The 22,671-nt window shown below is 39.5% G+C and overlaps 2 protein-coding genes and 1 long non-coding RNA gene across 8 annotated transcripts in view; 1 reads left to right on the top strand and 2 right to left on the bottom strand.

Moving 5' to 3' along the window:
- Positions 1-1,360: 1,360 nt before the first annotated feature.
- On the bottom strand, positions 1,361-17,647 carry LOC122968307 (phospholipid-transporting ATPase ID-like). Of its 2 annotated transcripts, XM_044333441.1 has the most exons (28): positions 17,608-17,647; positions 16,554-16,637; positions 16,285-16,343; positions 15,990-16,103; positions 15,780-15,878; positions 14,162-14,223; positions 13,945-14,017; positions 13,661-13,731; positions 13,391-13,473; positions 12,812-12,970; positions 10,244-10,332; positions 9,526-9,719; positions 9,192-9,400; positions 9,061-9,104; positions 8,797-8,962; positions 8,324-8,512; positions 7,803-7,918; positions 7,523-7,687; positions 7,043-7,154; positions 6,764-6,869; positions 6,130-6,280; positions 5,572-5,755; positions 5,198-5,421; positions 4,426-4,509; positions 4,032-4,277; positions 3,792-3,930; positions 3,250-3,380; positions 1,361-2,962 (listed from the first exon to the last, which is right to left on the bottom strand). In XM_044333441.1, the coding sequence occupies exons 2-28, from the start codon at positions 16,606-16,608 to the stop codon at positions 2,699-2,701; spliced, it is 3,588 nt and encodes a 1,195-aa protein (XP_044189376.1). In that variant the 5' UTR covers positions 16,609-16,637; positions 17,608-17,647; the 3' UTR covers positions 1,361-2,698. The 2 variants fall into 2 exon arrangements, with proteins under 2 accessions (XP_044189376.1, XP_044189377.1); XM_044333442.1 differs by lacking the exons at positions 15,780-15,878; positions 15,990-16,103; positions 16,285-16,343; positions 16,554-16,637; positions 17,608-17,647 and adding an exon at positions 15,050-15,178 and having other exon boundaries at positions 1,364-2,962.
- On the top strand, positions 15,416-21,539 carry LOC122968308. The gene is made up of 3 exons (XR_006398805.1): positions 15,416-15,436; positions 15,477-15,576; positions 21,530-21,539. It is a non-coding gene; the product is annotated as an uncharacterized LOC122968308 (long non-coding RNA).
- LOC122968306 (protein unc-13 homolog B-like) overlaps positions 19,795-22,671 on the bottom strand; it is a 71,208-nt gene continuing 68,331 nt past the window's right edge. For all 5 annotated transcript variants that reach the window (XM_044333439.1, XM_044333438.1, XM_044333436.1 and 2 more), the window contains one exon: positions 19,795-22,407. In XM_044333439.1, the coding sequence (XP_044189374.1) occupies positions 22,122-22,407 (286 nt within the window). In that variant the 3' untranslated portion in view covers positions 19,795-22,121. The remainder of the gene's footprint in view (positions 22,408-22,671) is intronic.

Raw genomic sequence — 22,671 nt, forward strand, 5'->3', positions numbered from 1 at the left:
TCTCTGGCACAATGTCTGCATGCAAATGCTTTCTTTGCCTTGACTCCCATCCATTTTCCTCTCTTTGCTCTTGTCCCTGATTCATCCTAGTTTCTGTGTCGTGTATGAGCGGGGGACCATCCCGTTTATGACAAAGTCCTGATTATTCTTGGCACTCTACATAACTTCTCTTTTAGTTAAAGCACCATCACTACTCCTAGCTTCATTTTTTCAGTGATATGGGCCAAAAAGAAGGTTGTGGAAGAGATTTCATATGTACTATTTTAGGTTGTTTCAAAATGGAAAAAAGCCCAAGCTAATCTATTACTGTGTCGTGATTGTGGTTAGGGTGTGCCACACAGGCAGGCTATTTATAAAGCATGCCAGTCCTCATTCCTGTTCCATACTGTGGGATCATGCAGTGACCTTCACTGGAGACTGATGAGCCTGCTGACTGTGCTACATGGCCATACGGGGGAGGAGCAATCAGCGAGGGTTAAACTGGAGGAAGCTATATGAGCTGGGATTAATTTTTTAATTGAATCTATTTAGCATTCTGATGCATCATGTCAAGTACATCTAGATGTCTGTAAGTGTGTAAAATATTTGTGAATATTATATACTGCTCGTTTTGTCATTTTTTTTAAAAGGTGCTGTTATTAGTCTTAATATTTTGGCACAATGTACACTTCTTCACACCTCTTTCTTTTTCTTGGATCGAGGATCAGGAAGCAGACTGAAAGCTCTTCTGGGTCCGTGCCATGCCGGGAAAGCCCTCAACCAGTGATGTCATTGCTTGCTGTTGAGGGCTGAATGCAGTATGTGTGTGTGTGTATCTGCTGATGAAGATGTATAGTATGTATGGGAAGTGTGCATGAAAAGAGAGGGAGAGGAAGACAGGCAGAAAGTGCGCACAGCTGCATACATAATGCAAGCAAATCTGGAGGAGGTTTGGGCTGAGGCTTCCGAAAAGAGGTCAAGTTATGAAATATTTACAATAAGCCCATATGTTTTCCCATACGTCATACAGATTCTAACAACTTTTCCCCAACGATTCTGGAGTTTTTTGTTTTAATGAGATAAGTCATATGACATATGATATACTAATTTTGTGAAATAACATGAAAGTTTTGTGATATAACAAGATAGAATGACATGTTGTTATAACACAAAAAGTTTGTTTAAACAGAATCATTTTTATCAAATAATAATGAGATAAATATACCATAACATGAAAAATCTTATTATATATATCTTATTATAACATGAAAAGGATCAAATTTAAACATGAAAGGTTTCATGTTATAAGAAGAAACTGAGAATATGAAAGTATTTACTACAGTTTGTTCCTCGTTCTTCCACTATATCTTTCTTACTACCTCTGCCTGCTTATTTCTTAGTTTGCCTTGACAGTGAACCAATTTGATTCGGAAGAAAATGGCTACACAGTTGTAAATGAACTCATTTGTTTTATTCACACGTGATCCCCTATGTTAAAATTTGAATGATCATGTTCACGCTCCTATCCCATCAGATATGAGTCAGAGGAGCCTACCATGAAAACATGATGGTCTCAATACAAAATATATTGAGTGATATGTGCGGTCCGCTGGTTCTTATAAGACACTTAAACCATACAACATTTACTTTACTGGCTCTGGAAAGTTGAAAACACAGTTACAAAGACAACACTGACCCCTGGCTGTACTGTGACAATACTGTGACTGAGTGGTCAAACAGATCATTAACACAGTGTAGAACAAACATAAAACAATATTAAAAAATATTCATGTAAATAATTACGTAAACAATAAAAGCTAACAGAAAATAGAAATGAAATCACTGTTTCTCAAAATGACGCACTGAGCATTGATAATTAACTTGAGGTGGAAAAAAAGAATTAAGAAGTACAAAATGCAACATCATGTTGCAGGCAGTGTGGTAATCCAGATTCTCCAGATCAGCCAGTGGCAATTTTTAAAAGAAATGTTTAACTTAACAATCTAGAAATCACAACAAATACTGTAAAAAAAAAAAAAGGTGTGCATGACACAAAGTTAATCTCATAGCAATTTATGGTTTTGCGTATTTTAGCCCATGAAGTACAAACTGCATACATTATTTCTGGATATTTCCAAGAGCTTACCATAAGATTTTTAGGCTAATTTTTTAACTTCCATGTTGCTTTTAGTTTCTGTTTATTTCACTACAGTATTAAACCATGCTTGAGACTTAGAATATTTTGTCACATCTACATTATCAGTTGCAATCAAGTACTGATTTAAAAACTCTGTTAGCACGTTCAAGGTCTCTCTGATATCTGAAATTTGAGAGTTGAGCTAAATTTGTGAGTTATGTTGTTGGAAGATCAAACCCACTTAGGCATGTTGTGAAATAATGCGTTGATCCTTTTTCAGCACCTGGCTGAGTTGCAAAATATGGAGATTGTAGTGTACTTGAATGCAACAAGAAAGGTTTTCACTAGTTCCTGCTCGAAACCAATGTCTGTTTAGAAGGTAGAAAATCTATCTAAAATCTGCTGGTATTCTGGGAAACAGTCAGCAGTAATGTGAACTGTAGTGTATAAGAGTTGTACTTCTTGAGCTGAAAAGACCATCAGTGTGGGCTGTATGTGCTCCCAAGTACACCATCTTCACAGCATTCATCACATTGGTCCCACACACTCTCTGCAGTGGTTTAGTCCCTGCATACCTCCTGTCTAATGGCGCCGTGGCTCCTGCGGCTCCTCTGTAATGGTGTGGTAGTGCTGTGGCTGATTGTGATCCAGAGGAGAGTCTGTTTGGGAGAACAGGACCGATCGAGTCTTCGGGGGTCGTTTCATCAGGAATCTTCCAGATGTCACCAGATCACCATAGCCCTGGGAGTGAGAGAAGGCGTAGCCCGACCGCCGGGTGCTGATACGCTTGGTAGGTATACGGCGCGTTGGAGCTGGCAGCGCCTCCTTTCGCAACTTATGCCTCACCTAGAAGAAACATGTCTTTTATTCTTCTTAACATGGGTACATTTCAGCTTACTCAGGACAGAATATTTCCATTGATTCACATGCTTCTTCAGGGTTTACTTATATTACTTATATTCTTATACCATGTTTAAATGGTAAACAATGTTTAACTGATTTATTGCCATTTAACACATTTATCATTCAGAGAACTGTATCTTTATTTATAGAGGTAGCAACAGGATGCATAAAAGACAGGATGGTTAGGGTTAGGGTTAGGGTTAGGGTTAGTGTACGTGTCATGTGCCGACCTTGTCATTGATGGTGGGCCAAAGCTGAATGAGAACGAAGCGGAAAGCCACCACAGGCAGAATACAGAGGAGGGAAGTCAGGAACATGGTCAGCCACACGTTGGGCTGACTCAAAGAGTTTCTTGCAGTGCCTGGAGTCCCAAAAACATCAGAACAGAAGGAGTCGGAATCACATATGAAAAAGGATCTATTATTACACAACTGTATACCATTGTGTATGGATTGTAAGTGACTTAAAGGGTTAAAGATTCAATGCACAAAACCACAAAAACATAAATGAAATTCTTACATGGACACACATGAGTGTGTCGCATGATTATTGGCAAACCAATTCTCTATGTTGTTAGCCTCTTTTAAACTATATTGGCCTATATATAATGGACTAATGTGGGAACTTATTGATGTTAACAGACACCCAAAAAGAAAATGCTAGTCAGGAAATGAATCCTACAGTGTCCTGAATGGATTTTCTCAGGAATAAACAGAAGATCAAGGGGCACCAACAACCTCTCTGCTCTCATACATAAGCTTAATCTACTTACCGATGAAGGGGAAAGAGGAGGTGAAGATGAAGAACATGCCATTGCTGTACATGGTAAATGTGATGGCAAAGTAGGCAGCCAGGCTGCCCCACACAAAAAACTGGTTGACTGCCGTCCAGTAATGGGTGTCCAGACACAGCTGAAAAATGTGATTTTGAGTAAAAAGTTGCTTTTTTATCTTGGTGCATATATTTATTCACAACATGTGTAAGTGTGGGTGATATCAACTGTACCCCTCACCTGTATGTTCATCACAACGAGCAGACAGGTCTGCGCCAGTAAAGCGAAGGACTGATAGTCTGCAACATCTTTGCCATCATCTCGGACCGTGTCACGCATGGCGGCCCATGGGATGAAGAAGAGGACGAGGGAGCTGTAGCAGCTGTGCATCATGCAGCGCACAAAGGCTTTCTTATTGAAATATAGATTCAGTGGGCCTGGAGAATAGAGCTGAGGATACTGGAAACTCCAGCGGTCATTCACATCCTACAGAAACAGAGCGTTAGAGAAAAAGAGAAGAGGAAGCCTAGAGGATACAGGCACCAGGGTGTGAACTAATGATAAATTATATGATGTTGTTACAGCTTGTATTTGAATTTCTGAGTAGTTAATAAATTTTCCCCTTAGTGCATACCTGGTCAAAAAGGCTCATGCCAAGGACAGGAAGAGCTGTGTAAACCAGGTTGTACAAGGTGATGAACCACTCATCATACACAGTCTATGAACAAAAACAACAAAGACAAAATTAAACATCAAAATACAGCATTAATACCACTGTCTGTGTACAGTATATGTGTATGTACACCTCTCCTGGAGTATTTGGTGGAGACGTTTATAGTTTGCTAATTGCTAATAAGGAAACAATTTGCATTTCTCTTTTAAATGTTGTCACTTTCTCTTGAGTCTATAAAAGGATGCTCAAATTTCATTTCAGCTTAATAGACATAACTGTGTGGTCTTAATGACATATAAAGGAGCATTTCAGCTCTGCAATTAATACTTTTGTAAAGACTACAACATTCAGTTTTAGTTAGAACTGTGTGTGAGAGGTTTTGTTATAACTATAGGACTAGAACTATAAATGTATACTTCTGTACTCTGTGTATATGCAATTTTTTTCTATGAGCATCTTGATCATCACTTCTGGAACTGCATTATTTCATTTAACATCATACCATAACATTACAACTGAAGTGGAGTGAAACATTGCATTTCTTTTGCAAATTGCATTATACATTTATAGTCAACATGTCAATATGAACTGTTCTTAGAGTTACTTTTGTGCCTTACTAGAGTCCTTATTCACATTGCATGTAATGTAACCCATTAAACAAAACATAATTTCAATGGTAGCCTGTACTCATCAAATTTTAGCAGCAACATTTCTTCTCTCACATGTCTCTCACCTGAGCAGAGAAGCCGCAGAAGAAGGCATACCAGAAATGCACAAAGGTGAAGGTGAAGTTCTTGTAAAAGAAATATCGCAGGAACTTGCACATGCGCAGGTAGGACCAGCGACCGTGCACAAGCAGGAGGCGTTGGAGGTAACGGAACTGGGCGAAGGAGTAGTCGCTGGAGAGAACTGCCTGCATGCCCTCCTGACCACTGATGCCTACACCGATATGAGCAGCTGAGGGACAGACAGGAAAAAAAGAAGCAGATTTAGAGTTGATGTTTGTCAAATAATACACACAATGAATAAACATTTTCTAGATGTTTGGTTTTGCTGCAAATACATCTCTGCGGTTCTTGTATTAGTGTCCGAATTGAATGTGATTACCCTTGATCATGCTGACATCGTTGGCCCCGTCCCCAATGGCCAGAGTGACAGCCTGCTTGTACTTCTTGACCAGCTGAACCACTTGGGCCTTCTGCAGAGGGGTGACCCTGCAGCAAATCACTGTCTGACACATACATGCTGTCCTCAGCAGCTCCAGCTGCAAGCCCTTCTCCAGTGCAAAGGCCTGAGAAGGAAAGAGGAGAAACAGAGGTAAGTCACCCCAACACAACACCATCCCCCTAAAAACAATACCAAAATACCAAAAAGAAAGTCTCTTTCATTTCTTTTTATGTTTTTATTGTAGAATGTAATCCCACCCTCCCCCAAAGAAATCCCATAAAAATACAGAAAGCATGACCTCAGTGCCCTTGGTGACACAGATTATTAAAAGTTAGTGTGGTGACTTTGCAGTCACCCCCCCCTCCAGGCAACTTAATTTTTTAAGATATTAGCAATATCCGGCAGGACTTTTTCTGGCTCGAGAACAGACGGAAACAAAAGTGTACAAAATTTCTTGTTGATTCAGCAGCTATGGGAAATAGTGATGTTCCTTCTTACCAAACTGTGTCCATTTATAACCAGGCCATATTCTCCATCCACCTTCTCATCCTGCACAGTCTCTGTCTTCTCAAGCCAAAACAGGCCTGCACGAGCTTTGCTCACAATTGGCTCTTCTGCTCCTTCTGGACACATTTTCCTTCTTGCATTCCTAAAAACAGGAGGACATGGAGATGTATTCCTCAGAATGATGTGTTTGGGATAGAAACAAATGATTAAACATGAACTGATTACCTGCAAAAAATGTCAGAACTTGGCAACATAACAAAAACAGTTTAATGATAAACTTTAATCAGCTTCTGTCTTTCATCTTCTTCTTCATGGATATTCGACAGTTAACATAATGTCTCTTTCAATGGCTGTGTATTTTAATCTGCTGATTTCATTTATGGGTATTAAATTAATTATTTTAAAGATCAATTTGCACCTTCATTTAGAGCTGCGAATTTTGTGAAGCACAGTTTCAATACAAAAAACTGCAAAAACCTGTAATCTCAAAAGGGTCACTCATAGTGATTAGATCACAGATAATTACTTTGCAGCTCCCCTCAGCTCTACGGAGCTTTATAACATCTTTCAGTTTTCCAGCCTGCGACTGTAGTATTTCAGTTAACAGCATTTCTGACTAACTTACTGTAGCTCCTCTTTGACTCCTTCCGCCGTATTTGCTGCCACAATGAAAACCTCCTTCATCTCCTCTCTCAGCATGTTGCAGGAATAGCCAATGTTCTCCGCTGTCTCTGTTTCACAACATTAATATTTACAATCACTGTGGAGCAGTTAATCTGTCAAACATGCCAAACAGTAACTCTGGCTCTGAGTTCATTTGTCAAGTGAAGTGAACCCATGGAAACTGGGCCTGCAGGGTGTGTGTGTGTGACGTGAATGGAAATATACCGTATGTGACACTAACCCTGTTTATCCCCAGTCAAGACCCAGATTTTGATGTCAGCTTTAGCCAGTTGCTCTATGGTCTGTGGCACACCGTCCTGCAGCTTGTCCTCCACAGCTGTTGCCCCCAACAGCTAAAAACCGCAGCAAGAGTACAGAGTGGTAATGTGAAACCAACAACTATATTTCCCAATGTTGTATGTTCAAAGCAACAATTTCAAAATCATGTTGGCTCATGTTGTATCTCTGGAAGATTTTAAAAAACATCTGATGATAAAGTAATGCTGGTTTAACTGGCTCTTAATTATTCATATTAGATCTTTTTGTTAGTTTGAGGCAGTGTATAATCTTGTAATGTGTTATGTTGCAGGATATACAACATATTAAATTCTTCTCAATATTAATCAAGCAACCAAACTACCCACCAAAAAGTTAACCAGCCAGTTGTTGAGAAAATCAAATGATCTAGCAATGTGTCAAAGTACTCAGCAGGTGGACTCACCATCAGGTCTTTTTCTATCTCTTCATAAAGTTCATCAAGTCTCTGCTCTCTATCGTCCATGGCGGTACTGGCGTCATGGTGGCGTTGTTTCCACTCCTCCATGTAGCTCTCATCCAAATCCTTGTAGGCCAGAACCAGTGTACGGAGGCCGTCACCTGCATACTCCTATTTTGGTTTGGACAGTTTAAAGCAGTTAAAAACACAAATCCTGACAAGTTTTGAATGTACATTAGTTTTGTATAGGAATACACATCATGAGAAACCCAACAGCATCACTTACATTGAGGTGTCCAGTGGTAACTTCCATCAGCTTGTTACAGGACGGGTGCAGTCTTTCATAGATGATGGTGTCTGCTCCTTTGCAGTATAAGGTCATCTTGCCCTCAGGGTTACGCACTGGAAATCATAGTGAAAGTTACTTAATGAGTCCAGGCTTGACATAAAAACTGATCAGGATGTTGCTGGGGTCATTTTCATGAATTTAAATGAGCGTCTTAAAAAGGATAATTTCCTGATTTTACTAGATTGCTATTGAGCAGCCAACAGAAGAATCTCAATTGTCAGAGAGTCCTTGAATGCACCAACAGTAATTTTTTAAATGGCAACTGTATTATCATGCAATTATAAGTGGGATCAAAACCATGTAGGCAAAAAAGTGTAAAGGATTCAATATCTAAAGAAAATCATCAAATATCACCTCTATTAAGAAAATATATGGGAATTCAGGCAAACATAATTGTTTGGCAACAAACAAAACCACAAACATGGAAAACCAAACTTCTTGTCACTACTTTCTCTCACCAATGACTGACATCCTCTTGCGCACATTATTGAAGTCCAGGACAGCCAGAAGCTCATAGGTGACTTGTTTTCCCATCTCCACGACCGTGATGGTCTCTGGAGTACGTGAGCGGAACACAAACCCAAAGTTTCTTGCTGCAGTCACCAGGGCACCCTCATCAGGAGACTGAGCCTGATAGTAGAGCTCCCCTGCCAGGAGAAGAAGATATACTTAAAGAATCTGTCAAATAATTTTAATGGCATAAGTTTTCATTTGTAAAAATATGAGAAAAGAAGAAAAAGAAGAGGAAACTAAAGTAAAATAAAGAAGAGCAATCTGCATTATTCAGGACTGATCTCTTCTAGGATTTCACACACCATTAAAAACCTATTTAATCATCAGACACAGGACATGAGCGATGTAATCCTCCTGTTTTAAACCACTGCAGCCACTTGCCATGCAGTAATAAAGACGTCCATTAGAGGACACTCACCCTCTTTCTTCTCCTCAGGCATGACAGTGTGGCACAGAGCCAGCAAGCGAAAGAAGTCCTGTGCCGCCAGGTTTCCCTCTCTCACCGTCTCCACCAGGCTGTGGTCGTGAAAGATGAACTTTGGATCAGCCAGCTGGTTCCAGGTGAAATCCACTTTCGGTGTCTTCTGCAGAGAAAAATAAGAGAAGAGAAACAAGAGTTGGAGTAATACATGCATTAAAATTCCCAAAAACATACAATCATGTATCGGTGCTCTCCTCTCACCTCTGTTATTTCCATCCTTTGTCCAGAAAAATCAAACAGCTCCCCTGAGTGACAGAGACATACACACCAAAATCAGTCATTGAGCTCATGCTGGTGTGTCCATTCATCTTTACATAAGCAGAGCTGCTCACCATATGCTTTCCCATTGATGGAGCACTTGTTGAAAGTCATTATGTTCTGCGTAAGGGTGCCAGTCTTGTCGCTAAAGATGTATTTGATCTGGCCCAGCTCCTCATTGAGTGTGGTGGTCCTCGCCTGGGCAGGAGTGTCATTTTTGGGGTAATACATCTTCCGGTCCCAGTCTATGTAGAAACTGTTCCCCAGACGGATGATCTCCACACTGACACATAAGGGTAAAGATGTCAAAGTGTGAGACATGCAGGAACGCATAAACAAAGAACAAAGACTCTAAACTTGTCACAGTGACTTTTGTTGATTTAGTTATCTTGCTGTGCTTGAACATACCTGACATAGAGAGAAATGGGCACCACTGTGTTGAGGATGATGACGTAAGACCAGAAAGAGAGGAAAGCCGAGAGAGCGGCGTCAACCCCCTGTTCTCTAGGGAGGAACGCTGTGAACAGTGAGCCCTCCCTTACCTCCCAGATTGCATTGCCAATGGCCAGAACGGAGCACATGAGCGCCAGGAAACCAAAGATCTGATAGATTAAAGATATCACATATCTCAATATTTCAAAAAAAATATTGCCCTGATGATATCAACCAGTTGAAAAATCAATCTAAATTTCAAAATACAATTTATGAACATAATGAGACAGAAATGTTGAGTAAAGACTAATGTGCAAACTCCTGAAATCAGTATTCAGCTTTATATACTTTAATTTTTGGCATGAGAGCAGGGCATTTGAGTCATTTTTAATTAAAAAATTTTTTTCATTATATTTAAAAAAAGAGAAGACTACTGTCATGAATACTGATCAAAACCCAGCTGTATGCACATTATAATAATTTATGTATATATATATATATATATATATATATATATATATATATATAGTGTCACAAGACACATGACAAATTTTACTTACTGCTCCCAATTTTTTGATAATTCATTCATAAGTATGTTACAAATTATAGTCAACATTAAAAAGCATTTTTGGCTGAAGTGTACATTGGAGATCGTGTGTATTTGTGTGTGACTGTGCATGGACATTGAACTCACACACAACACCAAGACATTCATGAGGTGATCAATGCTCGTCCGTTTGAACGTTGTCTTTCCGCTGTTCTGCATCAGCTTGGTGTCAGGACCTGGAAAGATTCAATCTCTTATTCAGATACATTGACAATCATGCAGATAAGAGGCACATATGTAAACTGATCAGCCACAACATTAAAACCACCTGCCTAATATTGTGTAGGTTCCCCTTGTGCTGCCAAAACAGCTCTGACCCATCGAGGCATGGACTCTACAAGACCTCTGAAGGGGTCCTCTGGTATCTGGCACCAAGAGGTTAGCAGCTGATCCTATTTGTCCTGTAAGTAGCAAGGTGGGGCCTTCATGGATCAGACTTTTTTCAGCACATCCCACAGATGTTCGATTGGATTGAAATCTAGGGAATTTGGAGGTCAAGGCAACACCTTGAACTCTTTGTCTTGTTCCTCAAACCATTCCTTAACAATTTTTTGCAGTGTGGCAGGACGCATTATCCTGCTAAAAAAGGGCACTGCCATGTTTAGGTCGGTATACATGTCAAAGTAACATCCACATGAATGCCAGGACCCAAGGTTTCCCAGCAGAACGTCGCCCAGAGCATCACACTGCCTCCATCGGCTTGCCTTCTTCCTATAGTGCATCTTGGTGCCATCTCTCCCCCAACTAAATGATGCTCATGCATCTGGCCGTCCACATGATGTAAAAGAAAATGTGATTTAAAAACCAAACCGCCTTCTTCCATTGCTCCATGGTCCAGTTCTGACACTCATATGCCCATTGTAGGCGCTTTTGGCGGTGGACAGTGGTCAACATGAGCACTCTGACTGGTCTATGGCTACACAGCCCTATATGCAGCAAGCTGCGATGCACTGTGTGTTCTGACACCTGTCTATCATAGCCAGCATTAATTTTTTCAGCAATTTGTGCTACAGTAGCTCTTCTGTGGGAAGCCTTAGCTGCCCACGTGCATCAGTGAGCCTAGGGTGTCCATGTCCCTGTCACTGGTTCACTGGTTGTCCTTCCTTGGACCACTTTTGATAAGTACTGATCATACCAGGAACACCCCACAAGACCTGTCGTTTTGGAAATGCTCTGAACCAGTTGTTTCACAATTTGGCCCTTGTTAAAGTTGCTCAGATCCTTACACTTGCCCATTTTTCCTGCTTCCAACATATCAACTTCAAGAACTGAGAGATGTTGCTGCCTTGCTGCCATTGTAACGAGATAATCAGTTATTCACTTCACTTCACTTCACTTCAATGGTTTTAATGTTTTGGCCGATCAGTGTACATTTTCAGCAACTGTAGAGGTTTATTTTAAAGTAGACATTTGTCTCACGTGTGTGCTTGTCCTCCAGTCATTAACTTCCTAACAAACAGGTGAGTATGGGCCTATAAATGGTGGCTAGAGTTTGTCAACACTGCATTGTGAGTGAGGAAGCACCACTTGCTTAAAACTTACCATATCTGTTGGTGTTTTATGCTATTAAACCTGCTGTTCTCATAGTATCTTTCTTTTTGTTTCTTTGGTTTTGTTTAGATACATTTTTTCCTTCATTCGGTTTAATATGCTGCTGTATGTGTGCTGTTTTTAAAGATATATATTCATTGTGTGTTCTTTTTCTTGCTCATATGTTTGACTTGCACTGGACCCTGTAGAGACAACATTTTGTTCAACTGTATGTGTGAATTCATGTGTGTTTTAGTGACAAATCAACTTGAACTTGAACTTGTATTCGAGATTCAACGGACTATTGATTTCTTATCAGTCAAAAGTCCAAAGTTAGCTTATAAAATGATTCAGAATGGCCATTTGCCAGAGTTAGTACAGAGTTAATGATTCCTCACCTACCATTACTATTAGCCCAATACAATTAATGTATTACTAGTCATGGCTATATTTCTATTTCTCCAACAGGTCTGTTTTGTGAACCTCTAGTGCCGTCTGCGGGGCCCCCGCAGACTAGAGGGGTGTGCCTCAAATTTAAAGTCCCCCTCCACTCAAAATATGTTTTTCTTCTTGTTCCTTCAGTTGGATGTTTGAGCGTCACTGTACTGAATGATGTATGTGTAGAGTTTGACCCTAGAAAGCTGCTTTCACATTCAACTGCCGAAGGAGGAAAGTTTATCTGTGCTCATTGAAAATCTGATGATTTGTGACATCACAACTAATTTGGAAGCTAATTGTGGTCCAATATTAAACTCACACAAGTGTGATGTGGATGTGTATTCATAGATTCTCAAATTTTTAATGAGGGCGAAGGAGATGATGCCATTTTAAGGATTTTAACGTGCTAATTATACTTTTTTTGTGGAAAAACCAGATATCAGACACACATAATTGTTCCAAGCAGAGTACTTATATAGATTATGTCTTAATATGTGTCTGGAGGGGATCTTTAACAGTCTGTTTGTGGAACTTGTTAGCATGAATAAGCTAGCTGTGGATGTCAACCTTTTACAAACATAGTTAATCAGCTTGTTGGAGCCAAAAGTGCCAAAAGTTTGTTCCTCATTACACAACACTAGAAAGAAAAAGTACATAATTAACATCTAGCAGCTAGTGAGAGTTTACCTCCAAACACAACCAGACCGAAGCACCAGTCTGTGTTCCTCAGAGTACATCCTCGCAGCAGCACCTTGTCGTTGTCCAAAGCATACGTCTCTCCGTTCAGAGACAGGGTCCCTTTGTACTTGTCCAGACGGTTGTTGGGAGGCTCACATCGCACTTCACCTGAGAGACACAGAGGTGAGGTTTCAGCAACACATCCAAGGAAACTGTTCATAGGAAAACTTGTTTTTTGGCTTCACCTGTAAAGGTTTCAGTTAACTTTGATTCTTACTTCCAGCACAGCTCAGAAACAAAAAAAGAAATTCCAATCTACAATTTTTTTGTAAATTAAGCACAATAGAAATCCTGATATCTCGATCTTAGCAAATATTCTATCCTATCAAATTTCTTCCATTTATTTTTCTCTCTCTCTCTGAAATACTAATATTGTTATGTACATAAAAAGTTGGTCACAGAAATCCCAATATCCTTACTGAAAATCAAAACAATTTTCCCCCACATGATTGGTACTTGGTGAAGAATCCAGATTACAATTCTAAAAATCTTGGTGGTTGTTTAATGTTGTTTCATTCGGCTTCTCACCATTGAAGCCAGCCAGTGCATCAATTCTGTCTCCCAACTCTCCAGTTACAGTCAGAGCCTGTTTCACCTTCAGATTGGTTTCACTGGGGGAGACCAAAAGGACATGAGAAGGAAATGACTGAGGGGAAATTCAAGAAAGTGTGAGACATTAGCCGTCAGCCATGCCTGCAACACACCCATGCACACACATACACACATACACACTGCACAGTCTAAAAAGCTTATATATCCCAGGAATACATACTCAAAAATCAAACTAAATATACACACCCATCTAATTCAGCAGTTTCTACGTAGACCAGATTGAGAGGCTCACTGCTTGACAGCAACAGAAGATCTGCCTAAGAAAAAAAGTATACAGTACAGACCGCTGAACGTATAGAAGATAATAAGATAAGATAAACTTTATTATCACATATGGAAACTTTGTCTTAGACTCAGTGTAGCTGTTATCACTAAGAGGTATCAAAGTGTACAGTTAACATGGCAATTACAAAACATAAATTACTGTTAGTCTTTATTGTGGCATTGCATTTTATTATCTTCGTACTTACTGTGACAAACTGATTATTCTCCAGTTTGATTATGTCTCCAACCTGAACATTCATCCATTTTTCACTTTTCAGTCTGCCAGAAAATAACAACAAAAAACACAAAATACACCATGAAATCACAAGTCATGACATTTTATAGCTTTTTATGTGTGTTCTTTCTTTCATTATATATCATTTACAAATAGACAATATGAAATGTTTATCTTAAATGACTCACTCTCCATCGATGAGGACATCCACTCTCCGGTTATTCACTTGATTGTCGCTTTTGTGTCTGTTCTACTCAGTTGACACAAGATGAAGAGAAAACAGTTTATGTTTAGATACATTACATTATATACAGACATTACGATTAAGGTACTTACTTTCTGTCTAATATTGAGTGGGATTTCCCTTTAGTTTGAAGGGGACGTATCATGCACATTTTCAGGTCTATATTTATATTCTGGGGCTCTACTGGAATATCTATGCATGATTTACAGTTAAAAAAAAACTCCTTATTTATCTTATACTGACCCTTTAAACAGCCCCTAAGTTCAGCCTCTGTCTAAAACAGGCCGTTTTAACTTCTGTCTCTTTAAGGTCCCCCTCCCAATTAACCCATTCAGTTCTGATTTGCCAGCTCCTGGAAGCTGCAATAGGGCCCAATCCCAGACCAGCCCCTATCCCCTCGCCCTATCCACTCCCCCTCCGTTTGCGCGTTCACGTGGAGGTTCGCCATATTAAGGGAAGTCCCAATCAAATTAGCATGGAGTGTAAGCGGACTGTGAGACCTTTAAATAGCGAGTCTGCATCGGTGCAGGCTTACGATCATCCTAACAGGAAGTGCACATGTGACGGGAGAATGGAGGAAACAACATACAAATGTAAGAATTCTATCTTTCTACTTTGTCAAGTATTTTAGATCAAGCACACACACTTTTGTTTTCCTCATGCTTACTTTATAGTCTCAGCCAAAATCTCAGAATGTGTGGTGTGAAAAGATAAAACAAAAATGAGGAGAATATCACTTTCTCACTAAGGTCGCTTGAATTGTAGCAAACCCACAAATGCCTGTATGCATACATAGCCTACATAAAAATAAATGAAAATACGTCAAATTTACCTCATATCTCATTCTCATGGTTTCATCTTCTGCAAGCAGCTATCCTTGCCTCTCTTAAACTGTGAAACAACATAACAGCCATGCAATCACGGCGTCTATCCATTGTCATGATGACGGATGTTTCCTTGTTCTGGTAGAGTGGCACGAGCGTCCCATAATTTGGCTATCCATTTATACCCTCCCCCTCCATTAGAAGTGCCCTCCACAGCTGCGAGTGTAACTTGATTTGGAGAGACACTTGGTGGTGAAGTGGTAGTGGGTAGGGACTGGTTTAGGATTGGGCCTAGTAGTTGGATTTCTCTTCTTTTTTTCCTGTTCTTTACTCAATGTAAACTTCCCCAATACATTTGTACATGTTTGAGACTGAATCTGATCTGAAATATGCGAGTGGACAATGCAAACAGCCCATGGAACAACCTTAACAAAGACCTTAGCAACAAAGACTATAGAACAGACGGTCGTTTGTGGTCATGCGGGAACAATCTGACATTAGTTTGATGAGGAAGTAGAAGTAACTTTTCAAACGAGTGTTCAGAGCAGGCTGGGCTTTTGACTTTCAGTGAACATTTAGCATTACAGACGTTCACCTTAAGTTTTGGAACTGTTTAACATAGACATCATAACTGTATAAAAATAACATAAAATCACACAAAACATAATATGTCCCCTTTAATAAAGGGCTGTTTTCCAAATTTTTCTCAAAATATTGTTATACTGCTATACAGCTTACTATGTCATCACTGGCGTCCTTGACTGCTGTTATAGACAGCACCAGAATCAGAGGAACAGCCGTGGTGAACCAGGAGAGAGAGGAGATTTGTGGGATTAGCTGTCGACAGAACACACACACAAGCAGACATATTGAATTCTAATTCAGTTGACATTCGTCTTCAAATCAGCAAACACTCTGCAACTGGATATGTGCAAAAACAATGTTTACCTGAAGGACAAAGAGGAAGAGGAAGTAGCCGTTGGCAAGCCTCCGGAATTGCTCAAAGAGGTTAAGTGGCAGGAAGGTGAAAATATTGTATTTGGAGGTCTTGATGGCATTATTCTGGAGTAGGAGGGAAGTGACAGATGCAACATGACATATGATAGAGACACGAGCACAAAAAAGTACTTATCACACCATATAGGCTACTGAATTATGAGGAATAAATGCCAAAAGGGATAAAAGGTCTCTCTCGTCCCTGTTAAACCTTGAACACAAAGAAAGTTTTTGTTTCTATACTTACAGCATAGTGATAAGACAGGTTGAAAGGTCTGTCATTAGCTCGCAAGTGTCTCTCCTCCTCTGTTGGTAAAGAAGTTAACAGATTCAGAGGAAGAAAAGGTTGAAGGTATGTCGGAGTACAACATACTGCAGGTAAAGATATTAGTGCACTGACATTTTGAAACTTACTCTGTATGTGACATACTCTATATGACGTGAGGACAAGAAAAACATACAGAGACAGTTCAACATTCAATGTAAAGTTGAGTGAGAAAGCTTGTAAGATCTCACCTGTCTTTTCCTGCCTCCCACACAATTCGCCGAAGTATGACACTACTGACCCCATCTTTAGCTCAGTTTCTCCATATTTCACACCTACAGCAGAGAAAAGGGGTTTGTACGTTTATCACAGAGTGACGTAGAGTCATTGTAGTCAGACTGTACCGACTGAAAGGGGAAACTGTGGCAAAAGTGAGGGGGAAGCAGATTATTTATGGAAGGTCAGATTTGTATACAAGTGTGATTTGGTGCAAAAATCTTTATCCTAACATTAGCAGAGGAAATTAGTGTTCTGTTTTTTTGTTTGTTTGTTTTTTTTTTTTTAAAGGAGAGATGTGCAACATACGGGGATTGTAAAAAGCAGAACATGCTTTCTGTAACACATGCCCTGGGTTGCCTTTATAACCCCTCAAAAAAGAAAATGAATGACATTTTTGTGCATTTCTAAAAACATTTAAAGGTAAGATGGTGTTTAAATGCAGAAACATGTTGGACATGCATTGGATGCAAAGGAGAAATCTAGAAGTTTTTCTTTGAGGCTAACATGCTAACTACTCAAGACTTTATCTATGCTGCAGAGCTGTTAAGTAATTCATCCACTCCCTGCTCAACCCTTTGTACCAGAGTAACATCTATGCAAGATAATTCACAACCACAAAGATTAAGATCTTGATATGACCAGGAACCAGGAACATTTGACTTGTATACATTCACATTTACCGATCATCAGCTTTCAGCACCCTATGACACCCCAAATTAGAACAGAATCAGACAATAGATCAAAGACGTTTGTATTTTTCTTGCATCTTAGTGGGGAAAGATTTCAAAGTTCAAGCTCCAAACCAAGAGGAAACCAAGAGGCTTGGCTGAGGATGTTACTCACACATCTATGAATTTGATCAGAGTTATTGTGAACCATGAAATGATTGAGCCACATGACCTGAAATTTAATTAGTCATGTACTGTATTTCAAATGTATGTATGTTCAGATGATCTTTGTCCACAAAAGTACCGGACATCCAATATTTTCCTGCTGTATCAAAACAAATGAAAATCAGCCACATACCTCAAACAAAAATGTGATTTATTGTGTCCTTTAAGTGTTGCACACACACAGACACAAGGCCAAAAAAAAAAAAAAAAAAATCAAAGAGAGGGAAAAAAAACACAAGTTTCAATCCACCGCTTGCTTCCGTCTCAGATAAAGTAAATCCAGGCGCCTGTTTGCGCTCAGGCCAGGCACCAACCTAGTCCTAGACAGAGGATGGGGTTCGGCCGGGGCCCCCAGCCGAATGAAAGACACACAGGATGGATGAGAGGTGAAGTGGTGTAGTGGTGAAAGAGGTGCCTACAGTAGAGGTTTCAGGTTCATGCAGGAAGAGCCGGGATCCCCCTGCGCCTAACCGCTCAGGGCTTGAGCAAACAGTGCAGCGATCTTTGGACCTGGATAGTGAGACAAGTGTAGGAGCAGTAAAACAACAGTAGAGGTGAATGGCTGCAGCCAATCAGGGCCAAAATAAAGTGTTGTGATCTGGGCAGTGAGGTATGTAACACACCCAGTGATGAGTGCGCATGCTCAGATTGAGGACTTCTCTTCCTCTCATGTTCAAAATCAGCTCCTTTGTTTCGCCTCTTTCACAGTTGCATGGAAAGCAAAGCATCTGTTGTGTTCTTGAAGGATAAACATTTTTTATGATCACGAAAAGTGAGTTATGACAGCTGTGAATATTGTGACCTCATGACTGATATGCACATCCAGGTGCTTTCAGAAATGGAATTTAATACCTGGGCTTGAACACAAAGGATTGCTGTGTCGTTGAGGGGACCTCAGCATGAACCACTTGCAAAATTAATTAGTGTGTGCAGGTGTGTGTGCTCTCTGCCTGCAAATACACAGACATGAATCCATACTTGCACGTATGCACAGATGTGCACGCGCAGAGACATACTCACATATTGTTTAAAACAGATTTGATGACTGTCTTTGGGAGGATGCAACTCTGACCTCAATAGGAAGGTGTGCCATGTCGACAAACAAAAGAAGATTTTGCATTTTATAACTGCACAGTGGTAGTATGAAATTCATCTGGCAGTTAGGCCTACACAAAAGTTACCAAGGTAATAAATTTGTTGCAGTAAATCACACGACAATCTGTATCTGCCATATTTCTACAAAGCTGAATCTTGAAAAAATATGATCTGTATTGCAGAATCAACTCATGAAGTGAAAAGAAGAAATTCAAAAATTGCACTTGATAAGCGCTTAGAAAATATGATTATTTTGTTTTACTCATTGCCTGTGCAAATACTTTCAGACCCATAAACATATGACAAGAAGTGAAATGTGATACTTTACCAATTGCAGGCCAACTAATTGCTCTTATTAATATCAAAAGAATGCAAAAATGTTCAAAATGATACAAGTCTTCTGCTTGATAATGTTTGAGGCTGAACTTTCTTTATCAGTCACTCGTTTTTCGGCTGTATATGTTAAAAGTCAGTGCTAGGCAGTGCTTGTCTCAGTAGGTTGTGCGCTATTAGTAGCAACCCTCTCATCTTATATAGAATCACTTGATTCAATGTTGAGGGGTCAGTTGAGATTTCTGCTGCCACTCCAATACAATGGAAATAAATGGAGTTGCATGGGTAGTACTCAGCAATGAATAATTACAAAAAAAAAAAATTCCATTAGATTCACTGATACCTGAAATTCCTGAGTGAGTTTGTGAGTGAAAAAAGGATTTTCTAGGGCTCTTCTCAAGCAAAGGTTATTGATTGGTAGTTGTTGGTTTGGTTTAAAATGACAAAAAAGTGCCTGATGGTCTGATGCAGATATGAGAAATTAAGGCAAAATTTGTTAATTAAAATTTGTAAAAAAAAAAATTTAAAAAACTGATATTACACTGTAAAAAGTTATTAAGTGAACTCAACTAAAGCTGGGGACCAGGATAAAATGATGCAATTATACTGATAATTGAGACAATAAATTTCTAGTTGGTTATACTAATATGACAAAATCCCTTGACTTGAAATAGTTCTTCAAGTCTCTTATCATAATCTAAACATTAATTAACACTTGCATTCAATTAGTTGAAATTAACTAGTTCATGAGCTACATGATAGTGTGCTGGAAACTTAAGTGTAAAACAAATAAAACCAATCATGTCAGCATCAGAAAAATGTCATAAAAAATCCTATCTGTGTTCATGTGCAGTCAGAGTCATGTTGTAGTGGAAAGAAGCGGATACACACATTAATAGATACTTCTCAGATACTTTATACAAAATTCATTAATCGGAATGTTTACATGATGACAACATTTCAGAGTAGTGACATTACGAAGAAAACACCACAAAAATGCAGTTACTGTGACTGATATACTGTACTTGTTAACTATTGCAGTGATTTAGTGATAGTGCAAGGGTTAACAAATTTAGAAAATATGGAAATTAAAAAAAGACAAAAAAAGATCAAAAGTGAACACTTGCAACTTGGCACAAGGGACATGTATATTACATAATGGCTAAGAAACATTTGTCCTCATAAACCAATAACATATTATTCACAAGGGTTAATGTGCTGTAACAAAGAGGAATCTGATTCTGTGGTTTCTACAGAGTGTGGTCGGTTTAAAAATGTACACACATTGAGGTTCTTGTATTATACAGTGGCAATATCCATCTTTCGTTAAGAGTAATATCAGTTATGAACACATTCACTGGCACACTTCTCACTGTATATTACTCCTGTCCATCAAACTCAAACATATCTTACAACACAGTGATCAACATCATTCCAAACTATTAAAGACACAAAAACATTTACAAAACTTCATAAGGAAAATAACACAAATGATAACAGACAGCAAAGAAAACCCGGCCTAGACGTAGTTACATTTGCAATATCTTCAAAGATTAAAAAGTACAAAATGAGAGGGAACATCACTTGGAAAAAGTATTTGACACCATTATGGGCAAAGAAGTGGCCAATCCTCATCACTGAGAGCCAATGGAAATACAGGGATTAAAAAAAAAAAAAAGATTAAAAAGATACACACATGTAGGTTTTTCACCAAAGTAAGGCCACTCATAGGAAGAGTAGAAGAAAACAGAGCAGGAAGATATACTGTATGTAAACCATAAGTTATTCTACACCCCGTATCAACTAGGAGCTTGTGTCCAAATGTTCAGATTTCCTTTTTATGGAAGAAAAAGTTATCTTAAGTTCAACATGTAATATTTCTTTACTATAAGTGAACATTTCTTGAAGACAGTCATCTCTTTTGTCAGTCAAGGATACAAGTCACCAACAAACACTATGTTGTCACTTTATTCTGTGGGTGAACTGTACACATCTCATCTTGTAAAGAAACTCTTCGGTTGACCTGCTGTTAACGTCTACAACGCTGCAACAGCAACTCATTCAGACTGTGCAAAACTCTCAAACATACTGTTCTGGCAAACATGTCCATTTCCAGCAGTAAACAACATTTTAAATCGTGGGCTTTGAAAAGCACAAACAAAAATAAATATATATAAAAAAATAAATAAAATGGCTACAGCATCGTGGTGAGCCACAAGTTGTAAATGAAGCTTATACTTATATACTGAATAAATATGGCCAAAACAGGATTCTCCTTCAACATACATATTAAACGTCCACCCTGTTAGTCTCCTTTTTTCATGAAGGTTCGATTTAAATCATATTGTTGATCTTACCGCTGAGGAAACAGGAATGGGAACAATCATTCTCAATGTGATGTAAGAAACTTAACATGACAAGGCACACAATTAACTTATCAATCCTTTAAATTAAGGGGTGAAATGATTACTAAAAGTACCTTCTCTTGAAACATTGGCTGTAATATTTCATCATCTTCACTTCCACATTGTTCAATAACTGACAAGCTACCAGTCCTTCCTTCATCAGACACAGCAGAACAGTGTTTTCACATTTACTCAAACCATCACAGTGGAGCTACAGGATAGGGCATTCAAAATACTTTTTTTTTTTTTTTTTTTTTTTTACTTCACACATTCACAGTTTGTAGAGTGTAAGGCATCAAACACATGGCCACAGTTTGAGGGGATTAGGTGGGGTTATTACACGACAACACTGGGGAGGTGTGGGAATGTATTTTGGCCCTCCAGCGGGGCCTGGCATCCTCTGTTCCCTTGAGGTTATGGTGTCCAACTGGCAAGATGAGGAAAGGGGTTTAAAAAAAAAAAGGTTAAATGACTGAGTAAGTGGTCACTGCCTGGTGAACCAGCTGGTGAGTGGAAGGTTGAGTGAGCTGGTGTCTGTGTGGTTGTGTGCTGTACAGTAGTAGCTATGTAAATAATGCCAGTGTTTGAGGAACATGGAAAGTGAGTGTTTGGGAAAATGCCCAAAGTGTGAAGGTGATGACAGTGTGTCGGTGAGCTTGGCATGGCGCCACCAAACAGTCAACAGCAGCTAAGACACATCAAAGGTCTAAGAAAGAGTCCGTGTAGGGAAGATAATTCCCTGCATCATGACTTTTATTCTGAAATTAGGAGAGTTCCTTCCTTTCTGTCTTTCTCTCTCCTTCCCCAGCTCTCCTCATCTGCCCTCCTCGGCTGATCGTGTCTCTGATTTCAGCCTGACAAACTCCTTGGCCACGTCGTCGCTGGAACGCTGGGAGAGAATTCGCATGGCGGTGAGGCCGGTGTCGTCCATGTGGATGCGTTGGCCCAGCGGGCACCAGCAGGCGCAGTTGCCCCTCTCCATGATGTCTCTTAATTGTATCACGGCCAAGCCCACCACTCGGTCAGCCCGGCCGAAGCAGTAGTCTTTGACGCAGGCTTGCAGCTCGTAGCACTCAAAGCCGTCCTGGTTGCCCAGAGCACTGTGGAGAGAGAACACAGAGGTTAAAGCATTCAGTTGTTTAGCAGTTATACAGCACAACAGCAAATTGGCCAACTAAAAGCTGCACTTTATTTATTTATTTTTTTGAACACACCCATTTGTTAGTGTGTAGCAGCGAAAGAGAAGAGCACCCAAACCACTCACTGTAGATGCTCTTGATTTAGTTTAAGTATGAACAGCAGCAAAGCATCAAGGTAAACATTAACAAAGCTGATGTCATATTACATCATTCTGAGTACTGAAG

The sequence above is a fragment of the Thunnus albacares genome, chromosome 18 (assembly GCF_914725855.1).
Source record: "Thunnus albacares chromosome 18, fThuAlb1.1, whole genome shotgun sequence".
NCBI classification, from domain to species: Eukaryota; Metazoa; Chordata; class Actinopteri; order Scombriformes; family Scombridae; genus Thunnus; species Thunnus albacares.

Excerpts from the sequence above, each read along its gene's own strand:
- LOC122968307 (XM_044333441.1), bottom strand. The coding sequence starts at position 16,608 with ATGGGGTCAGTAGTGTCATACTTCGGCGAATTGTGTGGGAGGCAGGAA. Across the intron at positions 15,879-15,989 it reads TCTTCCTCTTTGTCCTTCAG|CTAATCCCACAAATCTCCTC; the intron begins GTAAACATTGTT and ends TTCTGTCGACAG. Across the intron at positions 8,513-8,796 it reads GCCTGAGGAGAAGAAAGAGG|GGGAGCTCTACTATCAGGCT; the intron begins GTGAGTGTCCTC and ends TTCTCCTGGCAG.